This window comes from Saccopteryx bilineata, chromosome 2, assembly GCF_036850765.1.
Source record: "Saccopteryx bilineata isolate mSacBil1 chromosome 2, mSacBil1_pri_phased_curated, whole genome shotgun sequence".
Lineage (NCBI taxonomy): Eukaryota > Metazoa > Chordata > Mammalia > Chiroptera > Emballonuridae > Saccopteryx > Saccopteryx bilineata.
In genome coordinates this window covers 329,436,937-329,454,084 of record NC_089491.1, presented here as the reverse complement: position 1 = coordinate 329,454,084, position 17,148 = coordinate 329,436,937, and the positions used below count along the sequence as shown (strand labels likewise).

The 17,148-nt window shown below is 39.7% G+C and overlaps 1 protein-coding gene across 1 annotated transcript; it reads right to left on the bottom strand.

Moving 5' to 3' along the window:
• Nucleotides 1–1,573: 1,573 nt before the first annotated feature.
• SPAM1 (sperm adhesion molecule 1) lies at nucleotides 1,574–15,915 on the bottom strand. The gene is made up of 4 exons (XM_066254528.1): nucleotides 14,968–15,915; nucleotides 14,293–14,382; nucleotides 4,377–4,821; nucleotides 1,574–1,863 (listed from the first exon to the last, which is right to left on the bottom strand). Exons 1-4 carry the CDS (start codon nucleotides 15,913–15,915, stop codon nucleotides 1,574–1,576), a joined length of 1,773 nt encoding a protein of 590 aa, XP_066110625.1.
• Nucleotides 15,916–17,148: the final 1,233 nt, after the last annotated feature.

Here is a 17,148-nt window from a genome sequence, read left to right as displayed (position 1 = left end):
ATCATATTAACAAACAACAGCTCTGATAAGGGGTTAATATCCAAAATATATAAAGAATTCACAAAGCTTAGCAAAAAACAAGCAAGTAATCTAATTTAAAAAATTGGGAGAGGACCTGAACAGACAGGTAATAACAAGTGTTGGAGAGGCTGTGGAGAAAAAGGAACCCTCATTCACTGCTGGTGGGAATGCAAATTAGTACAATCATTATGGAAAAAGTATAGTGGTGCCTCAAAAAATTAAGACTAGAATTACCTTATGACCCAGCAATCCCTCTACTGGGTATCTACCCCCAAAACTCTAAAGCATTGGTATGTAAAGATACATGAACCCCTAACTTCATTGCAGCATTATTCACAGTGGCCAAGACATGTCAACAACCAAAGTGTCCCTTGTTAGAGGATTGGATAAAGAAGATGTGGTACATATATGCAATGGAATACTACTCAGCAATACAAAATGATGACATAGTGATGTTTATGACAACATGGATGAACCTTGAGAACATTATACTGAATGAAACAAGTAAATCAGAAAAAGCTAAGAACTGTATGATTTCATACATAGGTGGGATATAAAACTGAGACTCATGGACATAGGTAAAAGTGAATTGGTTACCAGGGGGAAGGAGATGTGAGAGAGGAGGTGGGGGAAGGGTGTAAAAAGGGACAAATATAAGGTGATAGAAAATAATTTGAAGCCTGACCTGTGGTGGCACAGTGGGATAAAGCATCGACCTGTAATGCTGAGGTCGACTGTTCGATAACCTGGGCTTGCCTGGTCAAGGCACATATGGGAGTTGATGCTTCTTGCTCCTCCCCTTTCTCTCTTTCTCTCTCTCTCTCTCTCTCTCTCTCTCTCTCTCTCTCTCTCCTCTCTGAAAATTGAATAAAATCTTAAAAAAAGAAAAGAAAATAATTTGACTTTGGGTGATGGGTATACAACATAATCAACAGTTAAAATGCTATAGAAATGCTCACCTGAAACCTATGTATTCTTATTGATCAATGTTACCATATTAAAGTTAATTTTCTAAATAAAATTTAAAAATTAAAAAGAAATTCACATTGCTCATTTCAGCTAGCATGTCAAGCTCTGAATTTACTACAGGAAAATTCAAAATATTAATATTCTGGTGAGAAATAGGATGTTAACAAAAAGAGAAAAGCATTTCTGCCTCCGTATTTGTTCTATAAATCTTCATTTATAAAGGTGCCTGAGTGATAATAAGGAGGGCCAGGTGAGGAGCACCAAGTTTGGGACAGGAAGCAGAAGCAGGAGGGAGGGGAGAGCACACAGCCACAGCCTTTATTGGACTGTTTTTGCGAAGGGCAAGGCAGGGCAGGTTGAACAGTTTAGGATTGGCTGGTTTGAATAATTCTAACTGGCTTTGGGTCGTGGGGGAGAAAAAACACTTTAACCTCTTCAGATTCCTGGCTGAGTATGAAAATTAAACTGATACAGACAGATGAAGAGAAGAAAAGCATATAAATTTAATATAAGTTTTAAGAGACACAGGAGCCTCCATGAGGAAATGGAGATGCAAGTGAACACTTCGATCTGTGTCGTTATGCTAGGTTTGATGAAGAATGGGTAATCGGGCCTGCCAGTCCTTTAACAATGGGCGGTGCGAGCGCCCCGGCGCTGGGCCCGAGCTGAGGCCGGCGCTTCGCGGCCGACTGTCTGCAGCATGAGCGGGGCCGGCGCCCCCCGCGTGCCGGCGGGGCAGGGGCTGTGAGGGCCGCAGTTCCGGACTGAAGTTGCCGCGTCTGGCCAGGCGCGCCGCCGGGTCCCATGGAGCTGGAGGGGCAGTGGTGGCGGGGACAGCTGGCTGCCGATATTCATCAAGCCCTTCGGTACAAGCTGGAAACGAGGAGAGACAGTCAGACAGACTCCGGCATGCGCCCAACCGGTATCCACCCGGCACTCCCACCAGGGGGCGATGCTCTGCCCCTCTGGGGCATCGCTCTGTTGCGACCAGAGCTACTCCAGCTCCTGGGGCAGAGGCCAAGGAGCCATCCCCAGCGCCCGGGCCATCTTTGCTCCAATGGAGCCTCGCTGTGGGAGGGGAAGAGACAGAGAGGAAGGAGAGGGGGAGGGGTGGAGAAGAAGATGGGCGCTTCTCCTGTGTGCCCTGGCTGGGAATCGAACCCGGGACCCCTTGCACAACAGGCCGACGCTCTACCACTGAGCAAACCGGCCAAGGCCCTCCATCATTTTTAAGCTCGCCTTGCAGAGGACCATCAATTATTTTTAATTTTACGTCCGTTCTTTCACGAACTCTTGAACAGGCAACATAAAGTTGACCATGTTCAAATGCAGGCTCAGGTAAAAAAATGCCAACAAGTCAGCGTTTGGCCATAAGACTTATTGATGGTCATAGCAAAGGCAAGTTTTACAGGAAATTGTCTACGTCTCAATTGAAACGGCAACCCTGTTTGAGATGGAGCCAAATCAATTCTTGGAATGACATGTATTTCACCTTTAGAGGAGCCAGTCAAAGACTTAGCTATTATGACATTATTTTTCAATTGGAGAACCTCTAGTCTTGTACCATTGCAAAGACCCCTTCTGGTGTTAAGATTTCTTAACAGCATAATAATTGCTCCAATCTTTAACCTCAGTTTGTGAGGTGGCATGCCAGAAGGCGGGACTATTTGAATGCCGTGGCAACTTCACCCCATTGGCTAGTAGTTACGCAAGCAACCAATAAGCTATCGGCGACAGATACTTAAGCCGCATATAATAAAGATTAAAAACACAAAATGGCCCATTAGCCTGTGTCTCAAGTAACTACTTTTAGTATTTATAAAAATTTTTTCAATGATACGTGCATATGGTTAAAAAATTTTTTGGATAATATAAGAAGGATTAAAATGAGTTTCCCCAACTCTCACTATTTCCTGATTCCCTTGGGTTACCATCATTATTGTTTGTTTGTTTGTTTTCTTGAAAAGATACCAAATAATTTAGTATATTTGCAAATAAATTATTTTTTTGTTTTTGATACAAGAGGTCAAAAAAAAAAAAAAGAATGGGTAATCGTTCTTTAGTACTTCATGTGAATCAACAGGATGAACCTGTGTTCTTAGCGCTCTTCAATGCTTACACTTTTTGTGTATGCCACATGCTATGTTCAAATTCTGTGTTCATGTTCATTACCATCATCATTACACAAGCTCTTAAAGAACTGGCACACTATATTATCCCCTTTGAACCTGAGATGTAAGCATGATTCTTGACAAAAATATTTGATCTGAATGGAAATAAAACTTTGCATCTGCAAACCTAATCAAATACAGGGTTATATATTACATATATTATATAAACTATTCCTGCCAAGTCTCTTTTACTATTTAGTGGCCTCTTCTCTTACGAGATTTATGGCCAAGTCTGCATGGCAGATGTCTACTGTTTGGACATTCCATCTCACAACAGCAATATAAACACCTTTCCACATCCAATAAAAATATATCCATCCTTTCTTCCACAGAAACTTGTTATTTCTAAGGCCAAATGCTTTCCATGTATTATACTATTTAATCTACTCAAGATTCCTAAAAGGTAGGTATTATTTCCATTCTGTTACAATGGAAGCTGAGTCAGGTTAATTTCTCTCAGGTTTATGTAGCTAGAAATGTTGGAAGCTGGATTTTGCTTTTATAATTATCCAACTCCAAAATTTATTCCCTTTCCAATTTGCCTTGCTGCCTCCATTTGTTCTAAATCCTGGTCATCTGACAGCCATTAATGTATTCTAAGTAAACTAGTCCATAGAAAGTGTTCTTTACAGATCATTATCAAATTCTTTTTCCATGGCTTTCTTATGAACAGATGGCTTTGACAGTAGGATCATAATTGGAGTGGCAGGTGAAGAACAGAGCTAAGGAAAAGGGCAGCGTTGGTCCCAGAGGATCGAGTGTGTGCAAAGTGGTCATCCCAACTCCACTTATAATTTTTTAGTAGCTCCCTATTGGCTTTTATTTATTCAGCAAATATTTTATGGGCACCCGCTAAGTCTCAGATACTATTCTTCACACTATGAAGATAGCAATAAACAAAACACAGCAAATACCTGTCCTTATGATGCTTATATTATAGAGAGGTGATGGGGAGTAAAATCATGTCATGACATAAGCGCATGGAAAAAAAGAATAGAGCAAATCAAGAGGTTGGAGAGCACCTTTATTTGGCCATCATTTGCTATATACCACTCTAAAAAATCACACTCAATGTTCCATCTTCCTGAAGTTTCTTCTGTCTCATGTTCCCACACTATTTAGCTGTTGTTCAGTCTTCAAAACCATAGGCACATTATCTCTTTCAAGACACCCTCAAAATTCTTCTCTGAACCCTTCAGAGTCTTGTTTGCATACCATAGCATTCGTCTTCCAAAACAATTAAAAACGATAAAAGGAGCATTAAACCTGTACTTGAATGGAATACGTTGCTTTCTGATTTTATAGTGGCATTTATACAAACACTATCACCAAAACACACATGAACTTCGTGAGAGCCTTTTGCATTAAATGTTTTCTGACAGCTGGTGTTGGAATAACAGCTGCAATCAAATTTGTCATCAAGTTCTTTCAGGTCTGGAAGTGAGGGTTTCCCTTCTAGTGTGTATTTTCCATCTTTAAATTTAATTTTAAAATTCATTGGGTTCAGGTGAAGATAGTCATGTGAATTCCAGGTTTTCCTCGTGCAATATCCTTGCTCCTTGCACAACAGCTGGTTACACATTTTCGCTGCTAGAGTGACATTGATCAAGTAAAGATTCAGTGTTCTCTGCAGGTAATTTTGCATTGTCATGCAGCTGTCCTGTAAAATTATAAGAAGGTCAGCACATCGAGATCTAAGTTAATTCCTATGTGAATTAATGCACCACGATAGGGAATTGCGAAGGAGGGATGAAAAGAACAGACCCAGCAAGAGTTAGAAAATCTTTTCTTTTTTACCTTAACAAGCAAGGTTAATCTAGTTTTTATAGTATTTGTAGGTTTTGCATGCTATTTAATGCCACTGAAGTTATTGACTGGTTGAGGCTTAACAAACTGTAGCTGTGGTCTTCCTCAATAATTCCTGAAGTAATGGGGGGGGGGGGGCGGGCAAGAACAGAATGGTCTCTGCGATCCATCTGCCTTGACTGGATTGGAATCCTAGTTCCATTAATAACTAGCTGTGTGAACTTGGGACTCCCTCAAGTTTTCTAAGTATTATTTCTTATCTGAGTGACCTTGAGAAAATTAATTAACCTGCCTGTGCTTTTGCTTCATTAAAAATAAAGATAGATGTTGTGAAGATAAAAAAGGTACAAAGTATATAAAAGTATAGAACACAGGGCCCAACATATAATTAGTTACCCCCTCAAGAAATTAAAAATAGGCCCTGGACAGTTGGCTCAGTGGATGGAGCGTTGGCCCAGCATGTGGACTTCCCAGGTTCAATTCCAGTCAGGGCCCACATGAGATGCAACCATCTCTTCTCTCCCCTTCCCTCTCTCTTTTCTTTCTCTCTTCCTATCCTGCAGCCAGTGTGGCTCAATTGGTTTGAGCATCGGCCCTGGGGCCTGAAAATAGCTCAGTTGATTTGAACATCAGCCCCAGATGGGAGTTACCAGGTGAAGACTGGTTGGGGTGCATGCAGGAGTCTGTCTCCCTATCTCCCTTTCTTTAACTTAAAAAAAAGAGAGAGAGAGAGAGTAATTAAAAATAAATGCTATACATATTACACATTTGTCAGATAAGTTTAAACAGAATTGGAAAAAGTGGTTTTGTGGTTTTTAAATTGCTAGCTCAAAACAGTAAGCAGGTACAACTGAATATAGATACTTTGTATTAAGTGTTATGTATAGTTCAGGTTATGGGTGAATTTATAACAGCTCTTTTTCAAGTATACTTACTTGGCAAAGTATGAATGATGAGTAACTAAAATGATTCATCTTGAGTAGTGCAATCTAAAACTGGGACACTGTTTTATAGAAGAAAGGCATTTTCTTTCATGAACAACAATATCATCGAGTGAGCTCAGTGTGCTAGTCCTTCAGCAGATTGAAGGAACTGGTGGCGGGAAGTCAACAAACAAGTCAGGGAATCTTGGCAGTTTCCACCTGCCTTGGAATAATGCCATCGATGGTATGTAGAATAAGGACCTTTCAAGCATGTCCATACCCTAATCTCCTGGAACCTGTGACTAGGCTACCTTACATGGCAAAAGGGGCTTTACATATATGGTTAAGGGCATGGACCTTCAAGTGGGGGAGATTATCCTAAATTATCTGGATGATCACAATCTAAGCATGAGTTTTTAAATACTGTATGTAGAAACTTTTCTGGCCCTGGCCAGTTAGTAGAGTGTTGGCCTGGCATGTGGAAGTCCTGGGTTTGAATCCTGATCAGGGCACACAGGAGAAGCGACCATCCCTCCTTTTTCTTTTTCTCTCTCTCTCTCCTTCCCACAGCCATGGCTCAAATGGTTCAAGTGAATTGGCCCCCCAGGTCATGACTCCATGGCCTCACCTCAGGCACTAAAATAACTCAGTTGCTGAGCAACAGAGCAGCAGCCCCAGATGGACAGAGCATCACCCGGCAGGGGCTTTCCAGGTGGATCCCAGTCGGGTGCATTCAGGAGTCTGTCTTTGCCTCCCCACCTCTCAGTTAATTAAAAATAAATAAATAAATAAAAAGAAACTTTTCCAGCTGGGATAAAATAAAAAAATAGATGGAAGAAAAAGGAAAAATTCAAAGGTAAAAGAGGCTCAACCCAGCATTGCTGGCTTTGAGGACAGAGAAATGTCCTGGCCTTCTTAAATATAAATATAGCTAAAAATATAATGATCTCTAGAAGCTGCAAGAAAATAGAGATCTCGTTGCTACAGCCAAGAGGAAACTATTTCTGCCAACAACCCAAATGTGCAAGGATCCTCCCCTGGAAAGTAAGGGAACCCTGCTGACATCTTGACTTTAGCCTCTTGAGACCCATATTGGACTTCTGATCTAGAGAACTCTAAGATAATAAGTTTGTTGTTTAAACCACTAAGTTTTGGTAATTTTTATGGCAGCAATAGAAAACCTCTTCTTAACCCCCTAATAGCTTTGCATAGTGTTTAGAATAAAATTCAAGTTATCATCAACTTGTATGTAGACTGACATGGTAGAACCCTGCCTTCCTCTTGTAGACTCCCACCCACTGTGAGGTGCACTAGCTGTTTCACAAGCATGACCATTTTGTTTCAAATTGTCCTTACTGTTCTCTCTGTCTGGAATGTTCTTCCTTCTAATTTCTTACATGGTTCATTCCATCTTGCCTTTTAGATCGCAGTCTTAATTAGACAATGCCCTTCTCAGACACCTTTTCTCTCTACTTTCTCACATCTTTGTAAATTCTTTGCATTGCACATATTACATCAAACATTTTTCTTGGGTGTGTATTGTTTCTATACCTCTAAATCTAACATAAATTCCATGAGTGCAGAGACTTTGTCAATATTCTTCAACACTGTATTTTCAGTGCCAAAAACTTATGACAATTTATACTAAGATCAGATGACATTGCAATTCTCCACAGAGACAAGAGCTAGGCAAAGTAAGCATGAAAACATGAAAATGGTTTGAGACTCATTAGTCTACACGGTGTGTAGTCTTTTGGAAAGATCTGAAACTGGCTTTTTAAAGATAAGGTCTGGTTTGTCAATAGCCATGTTGTAAATACTCCTAAAACATGACATCACTGAATGCAGAACTGAAGATCAAGTATCTCACCATTACACAGAATAGTAGTAAGATGTAGAGTAGCATATCATTACATAATATTGATAGTTCCACCCATAGGTACAATAGATGTGAATAACCACAAGAAATGAAATAATAGATAGATTTGTAAGTATTAATTCAGTGTTTTAAACACAACTTATTTTAAGTTTTTATAATTTAACTTTTCATAATGGCTGTGTGGAACAACAGTTCACAAAATTTGTGAATATTTAACAACCAGGTTTCATGTGTTGGGACCAATAGAAGCTGGCAATACCATAACAATGGATCTAAGAAGATGAAATGGAGAGAAATACTTGGCTTACATTTGATAGCAATTGCTTTAAGTCAGTTCTAGTCCTTGAAACTAAATTTGCAAACACCAATTTCCCAACTTGAAAATGACTCTCAGGAAAAATGACAAATAATTCATGACTATTGATTACAAGGGACATAGAAAAAGCAAGGAAGTAATAATAGAATTAGCATTCATAATGATTATAAATTGGGAAAGGTAGCAGAAATATATAGAACAGAGTCCACAGGAGACAATTACAAGGCAACATCATTAAATAGAAAAGAGTCATATTAAAGTTGAATGATTGTCAATGTATGAATAATACTGAAGACGCTCTGAGAGTCTTGATAGAAAAAAGGGAGTCTAAGGAAGTAAAAATAAAGTGTGACAATTAACTAGTATGTCACATTGTCCTACAAATTGGGGAATGCCTGATTCATTTCTTATCAGAGCAAGGATGGATTCTCAGTTCTTTTAAAAAGAATAAAAAGAAGTAGTACAGCCCTGGCCGGTTGGCTCAGTGGTAGAGCGTCGGCCTGGCATGCAGAAGTCCCAGGTTCGATTCCCGGCCAGGGCACACAGGAGAAGCGCCTATCTGCTTCTCCACCCCTCCCCCTCTCCTTCCTCTCTGTCTCTCTCTTCCCCTCCCGCAGCGAGGCTCCATTGGAGCAAAGATGGCCCGGGCGCTGGGGATGGCTCCTTGGCCTCTGCCCCAGGCACTGGAGTGGCTCTGGTCACTACAGAGCTACGCCCCCGGTGGGCAGAGCGTAGCCCCCTGGTGGGCATGCCGGATGGATCCCGGTCGGGTGCATGCGGGAGTCTGACTGTCTCTCCCTGTTTCCAGCTTCAGAAAAATACAAAAACAAAAACAAACAAACAAAAAAAAAGGCCCTGGCCGGTTGGCTCAGCGGTAGAGCATCGGCCTGGCGTGTGGGGGACCCGGGATTGATTCCCAGCCAGGGCACATAGGAGAAGCGCCCATTTGCCTCTCCACACCCCCCCCCTTCCTCTCTCTCTCTCTTCCCCTCCCGCAGCCAAGGCTCCATTGGAGCAAAGATGGCCCGGGCGCTGGGGATGGCTCTGTGGCCTCTGCCTCAGGCGCTAGAGTGGCTCTGGTTGCAACATGGCGACGCCCAGGATGGGCAGAGCATCAGCCCCTGGTGGGCAGAGCGTCGCCCCATGGTGGGCGTACTGGGTGGATCCCGCTCGGGCGCATGCGGGAGTCTCTCTGACTGTCTCTCCCTGTTTCCAGCTTCAGAAAAATGCAAAAAAAAAAAAAAAAATCTATAAATAGCCTATCATGACCCATCATAAAACTCTTGAGCAGAGTTTATAGATCTGGGAATACAACTAATGCAAATTAAGACTACATTTAGGTGGATTATAATTTCTAAATAATTCTCTGACATATGAAAGATTTTGCAAAAGGAACATATAAATCTTTCTTTGAATTTATATTTTATGTTATTTCTCTTTATTGGTGATCAAACCAGAGACAATCGCATTCTACCAAATAGGCAGAAAGTCTCAGATTGCCTGGAAAGGACTGCACAAAGGTGACATCTGTTAGGTACTTTTATAAATGAAGTAAATACACTGGGGAACAATTTTTTTTTCATTTTCTGTTGCATGAGGTTTTAGAACTGTTTTTATATATATCTGCATCACTGATTCCAAATCTGAAATCCGTTTTTTGGTGCATGTTCTAGCTTTTATGCAATTTTAATTTCTTTTTGTTAACAGTTAATGGCATGCATTGGTTTTTAAATTGGAGTTAAAGGGCAATGACTCTTGGATTGAACATAACCACAAGGCAATTAATGTTTTACAAACATCACTTTTACATAATTGTAATTGTTTTTAAGTGTAAAAAATTATTATCTGATAAAAACAGCCTCTTATTTTGTTTTAAGATTGAATCATGGCTTCTTCGAGTAGGCATAAATGTAAGAATAGTACTGACACCTTCTGTTATATATGTGGCTGTTACACACTTCACCGTCAAAGGCACAATATTTTATCATTTGTGACACGTGCATATATTACCTATTTTCAAGTTCCTCTTGATGATCAAGACAAGAATTAGGCTCGTCATATTGTGTGTCATAATTGTGAGAAAATGCTTCATGACTGGACAAAAGGGAACTGCAAAGGAATGCCTTTTGGTATTCCCATGGTTTGGCATAAACCTAAGGATGACAGCAGTGACTGTTATTTCTGTCTGATTCATACAAAGGGCATTGGCAAGAAAAAAACGGCATATGATTGCATATGCTAATATTCCTTCAGCAATACGACCTATCCCACACTCTGAGACAGTCCCAGTTCCAGTGTTCAGTGGTTTTATTTCTTCTAAGAATGAAGAAAGTGAACATGGTGATCAAGTGTATTTTAATAACATGCATGAGGAAATGGTTGTAGAACCTAAAGGGTCTTCTTCTGATGCCAAGCAGTCATTAACCCCTCAGCAGTTTAGCCAACCCGAATTGAATGACTTAGTAAGAGATTTGAGACTATCAAAGGAAGCAGCTAAGTTATTAGCCTACAGGCTTCAAGAAAAGAATGTACTTCTCCGGTCAACTAAAGTATACCATTTCAGAAGTGTAAACAATTTTTGTGGACCTTTTTTCGAAGACAAACACTTTGTTTACTGTCATGATATCAATAGTCTTCTCAGCCAGCTAGGTGTTACCACTTAGAGTCCAACAGAATGGCAGCTATTTCTTGACAGCTCTAAACAATGGCAGACTACTGCTGGAGCATCAAACGAGATTGTCCTCAACAAGTACACAAATGCAAGAGCTACAAACACAAATTTTTGCCTGAATAAAATTTAAATAAGTTTTGTGCAAATTTTATGATTAAAATAAATGTTTTAATATGTTCTATTTTGAATTGTAGACAAATTCTTATGCAATCATATCTTTTAGTGTATTAGTATATTTACTGCATTATATAAATTATTATATTTTCACAAACATGATGCCCAAGAAGACATTCTACTTCATTATATTAAACTAAATGTTGAAAATTTTACAATAAAATGAAAACCTAAAATCTTGAATTGTAAATGTAGCTTACAGAGAAAAACAAATGTCAGATTTGAGATCAGCATACTTGAATTAGGTAAGAACGAGTGTTTTTGTGGATGCAACAAAAATTTTGTTCCCCAGTATATATGGTTAGTTCCTTTATGGACAATGGGTCAAAAGGTCTCTTCTGATCTTAGAGTACAGTCACTTCTCTGTGTGTCCTAAGAGAAGATTTTTGGGCCATGAACTTTATTAGACATAGCACCTACATCACTAGTATTTCCACATCCATCAGAGAGGAAACAGTTCAGCTTCGATCCAGTAATGTCCATGTGACAGTTTTACTCTTGCTTTAAGACCAAGAGGATTAAAGAGTTGGGAGAGAAACCCTGACATGAAAAATTAAACAGGGATGAAAATAAAGAAAGAGAGAAAATGATTAGGCCATTATATTAATGGCTTTTTGAATTCAGGAAAATGCATTAGAAAAAAATAAATGAAATCTGTACTCTACAGATGAAAACAGATATTTTTCCTCATAAAACATTAAGTAAAATCTTACTTAAAATAATTACTACTAGCCTGACCAGGAGATGGTACAATAGATAGAGCATTGGACTGGGATGCAGAGGACCCAAGTTCGAAATTCCCAGGTCGCCAGCTTGAGTGCTGGCTCACCAGTTTGAACGTGGAGTCGCTAGCTTGAGTGTGGGATCATAAACATGATGACCCTGTGGTCCCTGACTTAAGCCCAAAGGTCATTGGCTTGAAACCCAAGGTCGCTGGCTTGAGCCCAAGGTTGTTGGCTTAAGCAAGCAAGGGCCCACTCGCTCTGCTATAGCTCCCCAGTCAAGGCACATATGACAAAGCAGTCAACGAACAACTAAGATGCTACAACAAAGAATTGATGCTTCTCATCTCTCTCCCTTCCTATCTGTCTGTTCCTATCTGTCTTTCTCTCTGTCTCTTTCTCTGTCTGGGTCACACACACACACAAACACAAAAAGACACTACTAAATATAACCTGTGGAAAATAAAGAAGACTTCCCTTTCCTTTCCCTTACAGAAGCTTTGAGTCACTTACTAATATTTTTTTTAAAGTAACTCCCAATTGCTCACACACTTCCCCATCCCATTTTATTCTCTCCCCAGCCTCACCATAATGCTCCTAAAGTCTTTCCCATCTCAGAGAGAACTCCTTCAAACCTCAGAGTCTTCTTCAACACTTCTCTTACCTACCCGCTCACCCAATGCCACAGCCAATACTCTCAGTTCTACTGTTGGGTTATATTCAAAACCCAAACACCTGTATAGTCCATGCCATCAACAGCCTCCTCCCCTGCTCACACTTTCCCCTCTGAAATCTACTCTCAACTCAGATGTCAATCTCCTGAAATGTTTATTAGAAATTGCACTCTTCTGCTCAACTTTCTAATAGCTTTCCTTCTCAGGGTAAAAGCCCATCATGGCCTCTGAAGGCCAACATTAGATCCTCTACTACTTCACTGACCACATCCTCTTTTACCACACTCGTCCTTGCTCACTACACTCCAATCACATTGACCTTCATGTTCTTTCTTTACAAACGCATTCCAGCCTTAAAGCTATCGCACTTACCATCCTCAGGTATCCAGAGACTTGGTCCCTTATTTCATTTAGTCTCTTACCCAACAGAACTTCATCAGAGAGGCCTCCTATGATGACCTTGTCTTAACACCACTCCATCACTCTCCATCCTCTCTATACTGTTTCACTGCTCTTCACTGCAGCTGTGTGTCAGTTACCTGACATATCTGTACATGTTGTATTTCTACTTGTGAGAATGGAAGTCCATGGTTAAAGGACTTTGCTTTGTTTACTGCTACATTTCTAGCATCTAAACAATTAACCGGCACTTAATCAACAAACCAAGGGTTGGGAATTTTTTTCTGTAGAGGGATGTACAGTAAATGTTTGGGGATTTTGGATGATATAGTCTCAGTTATTCCTTTGTAAGGCAAAAAGCAGTGGCAGACACCTACATGAATGAGGTTGACTATGTTCCAACAAAATTTTACTGATAGACACTGACCTTAAAATCAACATAATTTTCATGTATTATGAAATACCATTCTTTTTTTGTTTTTTTTTAATCCATTTAAAAATGTAAAAATCATTCTTAGCTCATAAACTGTACAGAAAATAGCAAAGAGTAGGCCAGATCTGGCCCATGGACACTGCTTGCTTACCCATGCATAAGCTGTCACTGAAGGACTAAATGCATAAATAAATACTTAATGAACAGTTATTGACTGACTCAAAGAACAAATGAATGAATGCACATGAACTCATTGGATCTCTTCTGAAAAGAACCACAGCATGGTGTAATAGAAAGAAAACACTAGACCAGTGATTCTTAACCTTTCTAATGCCGTGACCCCACAATACAGTTCCTCATGTTGCGGTGACCCCAAACCAAAAAATAATTTTGGTGGCTACTTCATAACTGTAATTTTTCTACAATTATGATTTGGAATGTAAATACCTGATATGCATTATGTATTCTCATTGCCTCTACCCCTCCTAGGCTTCTGTCCTCCGGCGCTTACTGCACCCGCCCACTGATGACGTCAGCAAGCGCCGGAGACACGTAATGCGCTGTTATGGATGAGCAGCCGTGCTGCTATGGACTGTGGAGTGTTCCTCCCGCTTCCCCCGCCCCTTAGGCCCCCGGTTGGATGATGCAATCACGTCTGCGCATGACCACAGACATTCAGTTTGGAACACACGTCCATAACGGTGTGCGTTCAAGCTGAATAGCGCTGCTGCAGATGGTAGCACGGCTTCTCAGTGGCTAAAGCTATTGGAAATACGTATTTTCCGATGGCTTTAGGCGACCCTGTGTTTTGGTCGTTCGACCCCCACCGGGGTTCCAACCGACAGGTTGAGAACTGCTGCACTAGACACTGTGTCATAGAACTACTCACTACCACATAGCCTAGAGAATTTCCATTAATCTTACTGAATTCCAATTTTCTCACTAAAAACCAAGTACAGTATTTTCTGCCTGAAAAAATAACCTCACAAATGAAAGACAGATTCAACCAGTGTTAATTGAGCACCTCCTACTCTGTGCCAAGTATTGTATCTGTTTTTTAATTCAATACCACAACACGCCTCAAAAACATTGAAAGTAAAAATATTTTCACTAGGTCTTATCAATTCAACTTACCACATTTTGGCTGACATTGAGGCTTCCCCATATTAACATTCCGGAGGCACCTAGAGAAATAGTTTCACCAATCGTATGCACAAGGTCAATCTGGCAAATGTGATAGAAACAGTTAGCAGATAGAAATAAAATGAAAGTGTTATATATAGGACAGTCACATCAAAGCTAAGAATGTTGACCTAACAATAAAAATTTAAATTGCACATATTTTTCACGTATTATGAAATGCTATTCTTCTTTTGTTTTCCCTACTATTTATTTCCATCTTTCACACCCACTGCCCTACTCTAACAAAAACACAAGTATTTCTATTATTTTAATTATTTCTACTGACTGGAGAACAGGCCCATGAAAGAAAAATTAATATATTGCCTATACGATTTAATTTTCCATGGTGGCTAAGATATGATTTCATTAAAATGAAATATATTTTTATTTTACAATCATATAGTAACACAGAACCACCTGTGTGCATATTCCTAAAAAATATTAAAAGCTAAATTTTACTCCCTTCAAAAATGATATTAAGGCTGTAAAACTGTTATTCTCCAGAGCATTTGAAATCTTGCTCTTGGCATATGTTGTCAGTTTAGCTCAAATAAACTCTCAGAAAAAAGTTTTTAAATGTTAAATTCTATGAAACACTATTTGTGGGCACTATGTCATTTTACTTACCTCACTGAGGAACTGCGAAGGATTATTAGTAAAAACTGGACGGGTGTATATAAAAATCGGAAGTGGATTTGTGACATCACGTACTTTAGAAACCCGAATGGCTTCGTGAACACGATTACGGACAAAGAGTCTAGCTCGTGGAGAAGACTTGAGTTGAGAAGGCAAATAAATGGATGGGAAAAGGGCAGTGCTTTCTTTCCACAACCAGTTTAGCTGGTTATTTCTTTTCTGTTCTATTTCAAAGCAAGTCCCATTGTAAACCTGTGCAAAATATCGATGATTGTAACAATCAGGAAAAAGATAATAACCCCATACGTGTTTTGGCCGAATTGATTTTCCCAGTTTTAAAGTCTCTTCCATGAACATCCTTCCTGCCGTTTCAAATTGTTGTTTGGCTTCTTTGGTGGCCATTGCTGTACTAAGTTGTGGATTTTGACTCTGAACCAATGCAATAGACCGGTTCCTATAAATATCTTTAGGTCTCCAGTTTCTTTCCCAGAGAGGCCTCCATTCTTCCCAGTCAATGACAGCCAAGCCCTCTTTGTCTGTTGGTATGTAGTGGACAATGTCTTTCTCGGCTTGTTCCAAATGTTTCTGTAAGGACGCAACCTGGGGGAGTCCTCCATTCTCTTCAGTGCCATGACTATCTATATGAGGGTACAAGCCAAGTCTATCAACGTAAAATAGTGTAATGGATTGTCCTATGGCAGATTTTATGGGACTTCCTTTAAGAGAGAAAAATCTCAAATCAAGAGACACATTAAACCTCAGGAAACAAAGGTCAGATGGGACATTCCAACCCCAGAGGAAAGGAACCCCTTGCAGAATAGGGGTTGCTCTGAAATCCTTAGTCAAGCAAAATGGAATCAGCAGGAAGGTGAACACAACCTGAAGTGCTTCTTTGGTTCCCACAATGCTCCTAAAGAAGATGTACTTGAACCTTAGCATTCCCGTTGCAGGGAGTAATGACTACGAAAATCACTTGTTTCTTCCTACACACTTTGGTTTATCAAATGTTGAATGCAAGATTTAAGCATAGAAGAGAGAATGGTGGAATGAAGCCACTTTGATAGATAAAGAGGTATTATAATATTACTTTTAAATATTATTTCTTCTGTTTTATGTTCCAGGAAGGTTTTGCAAGTTGCTTCACCTATAACAAAAAAAAAAACAGAAATTTTTTTGTTATACTACATTTCTGTATCAGAAATTGTAGGATTTACTAAATTCTCAACTTTAAATACAAGGAGTTTAATTCAATTTTGAAGACTCTTGTGTTTGAATTAATAAAATTATTTCCTGTTAGGTACGATACAAATCCTATAATAGATAACATCTGTCTCGTTTTCCCGAATCATTCCTTAGCCTATAGAGGGGTATATACAGCCTTTTTCCCTGTTGCCTTCCCCATTGTGTAGAATGCTGTTCCAAGCAATGTCTTAGCAAAAGCCTGTTAAATAAAAAGAAATTGCAAGAACCTCTCATTCTTGTTTATTTCTTAAAAGACTGCTTTATAGTGGTCTGCCAAAACTTGGAAACAACCTCTGACAGAATTGTGAGACCTCACTTTACTTTTTTGTGAAGGGGGTGGGAGAAGCAAGTACCGGAGAAAGCAAAATTCACTTCTGAGGTTGTAAGTCAAAAGTTTGTTTAAAACTATTAAATAGACCAAACTCTCCTAGAGGGATAAGTTGAAATGTTGTTTGGAAGAGCACTTTGTCCTATCTCAAAGTAATGTACTCTCATGTTTAAAGTTAATAAAACATATTATGACTTTATATATTCCACTAAAAGGATTAGTTCTGGCCTCGCTTAATAAAAGCAATATATGAATTTTGATCTTTTATAGTCTTTAAGTGAGATTGTCTTATCATGCTGATTGCACAGTGTAAGGCCAATAGCCACAGCCACCAACACAGCCGTCTGGCCCATGCAGGTTCATATTTGAATTGGACACAGGTAATGAAAAAACAGAGCCAAGAACTGGTGGACCATTAGCTTTAATCCTAGCTTGTACCCGGCGGGCAAGAAATAAACACAGTGGGAAAACACTTTCCTTTCCATTCAGGGCTCCAAAAGCTACTGACTTATTTGAGTTTTCTAGAATCAAAGGTTTCTAAGTCACCAGCCTTATTCACCTCTGTTCCCCATCTCCTTCTCTCTGCACAAACTCAGACCATT

What these genes read in the sequence shown, in the direction of transcription:
- SPAM1 (XM_066254528.1), bottom strand. Translation starts at nt 15,915, where the DNA reads ATGCTAAGGTTCAAGTACATCTTCTTTAGGAGCATTGTGGGAACCAAA. An exon ending in CTTCGCAGTTCCTCAGTGAG is followed by an intron (nt 14,383 to 14,967) that starts GTAAGTAAAATG and finishes CACATTTGCCAG; the next exon opens with ATTGACCTTGTGCATACGAT. An exon ending in TCAATGTCAGCCAAAATGTG is followed by an intron (nt 4,822 to 14,292) that starts GTAAGTTGAATT and finishes ATAATTTTACAG; the next exon opens with GACAGCTGCATGACAATGCA.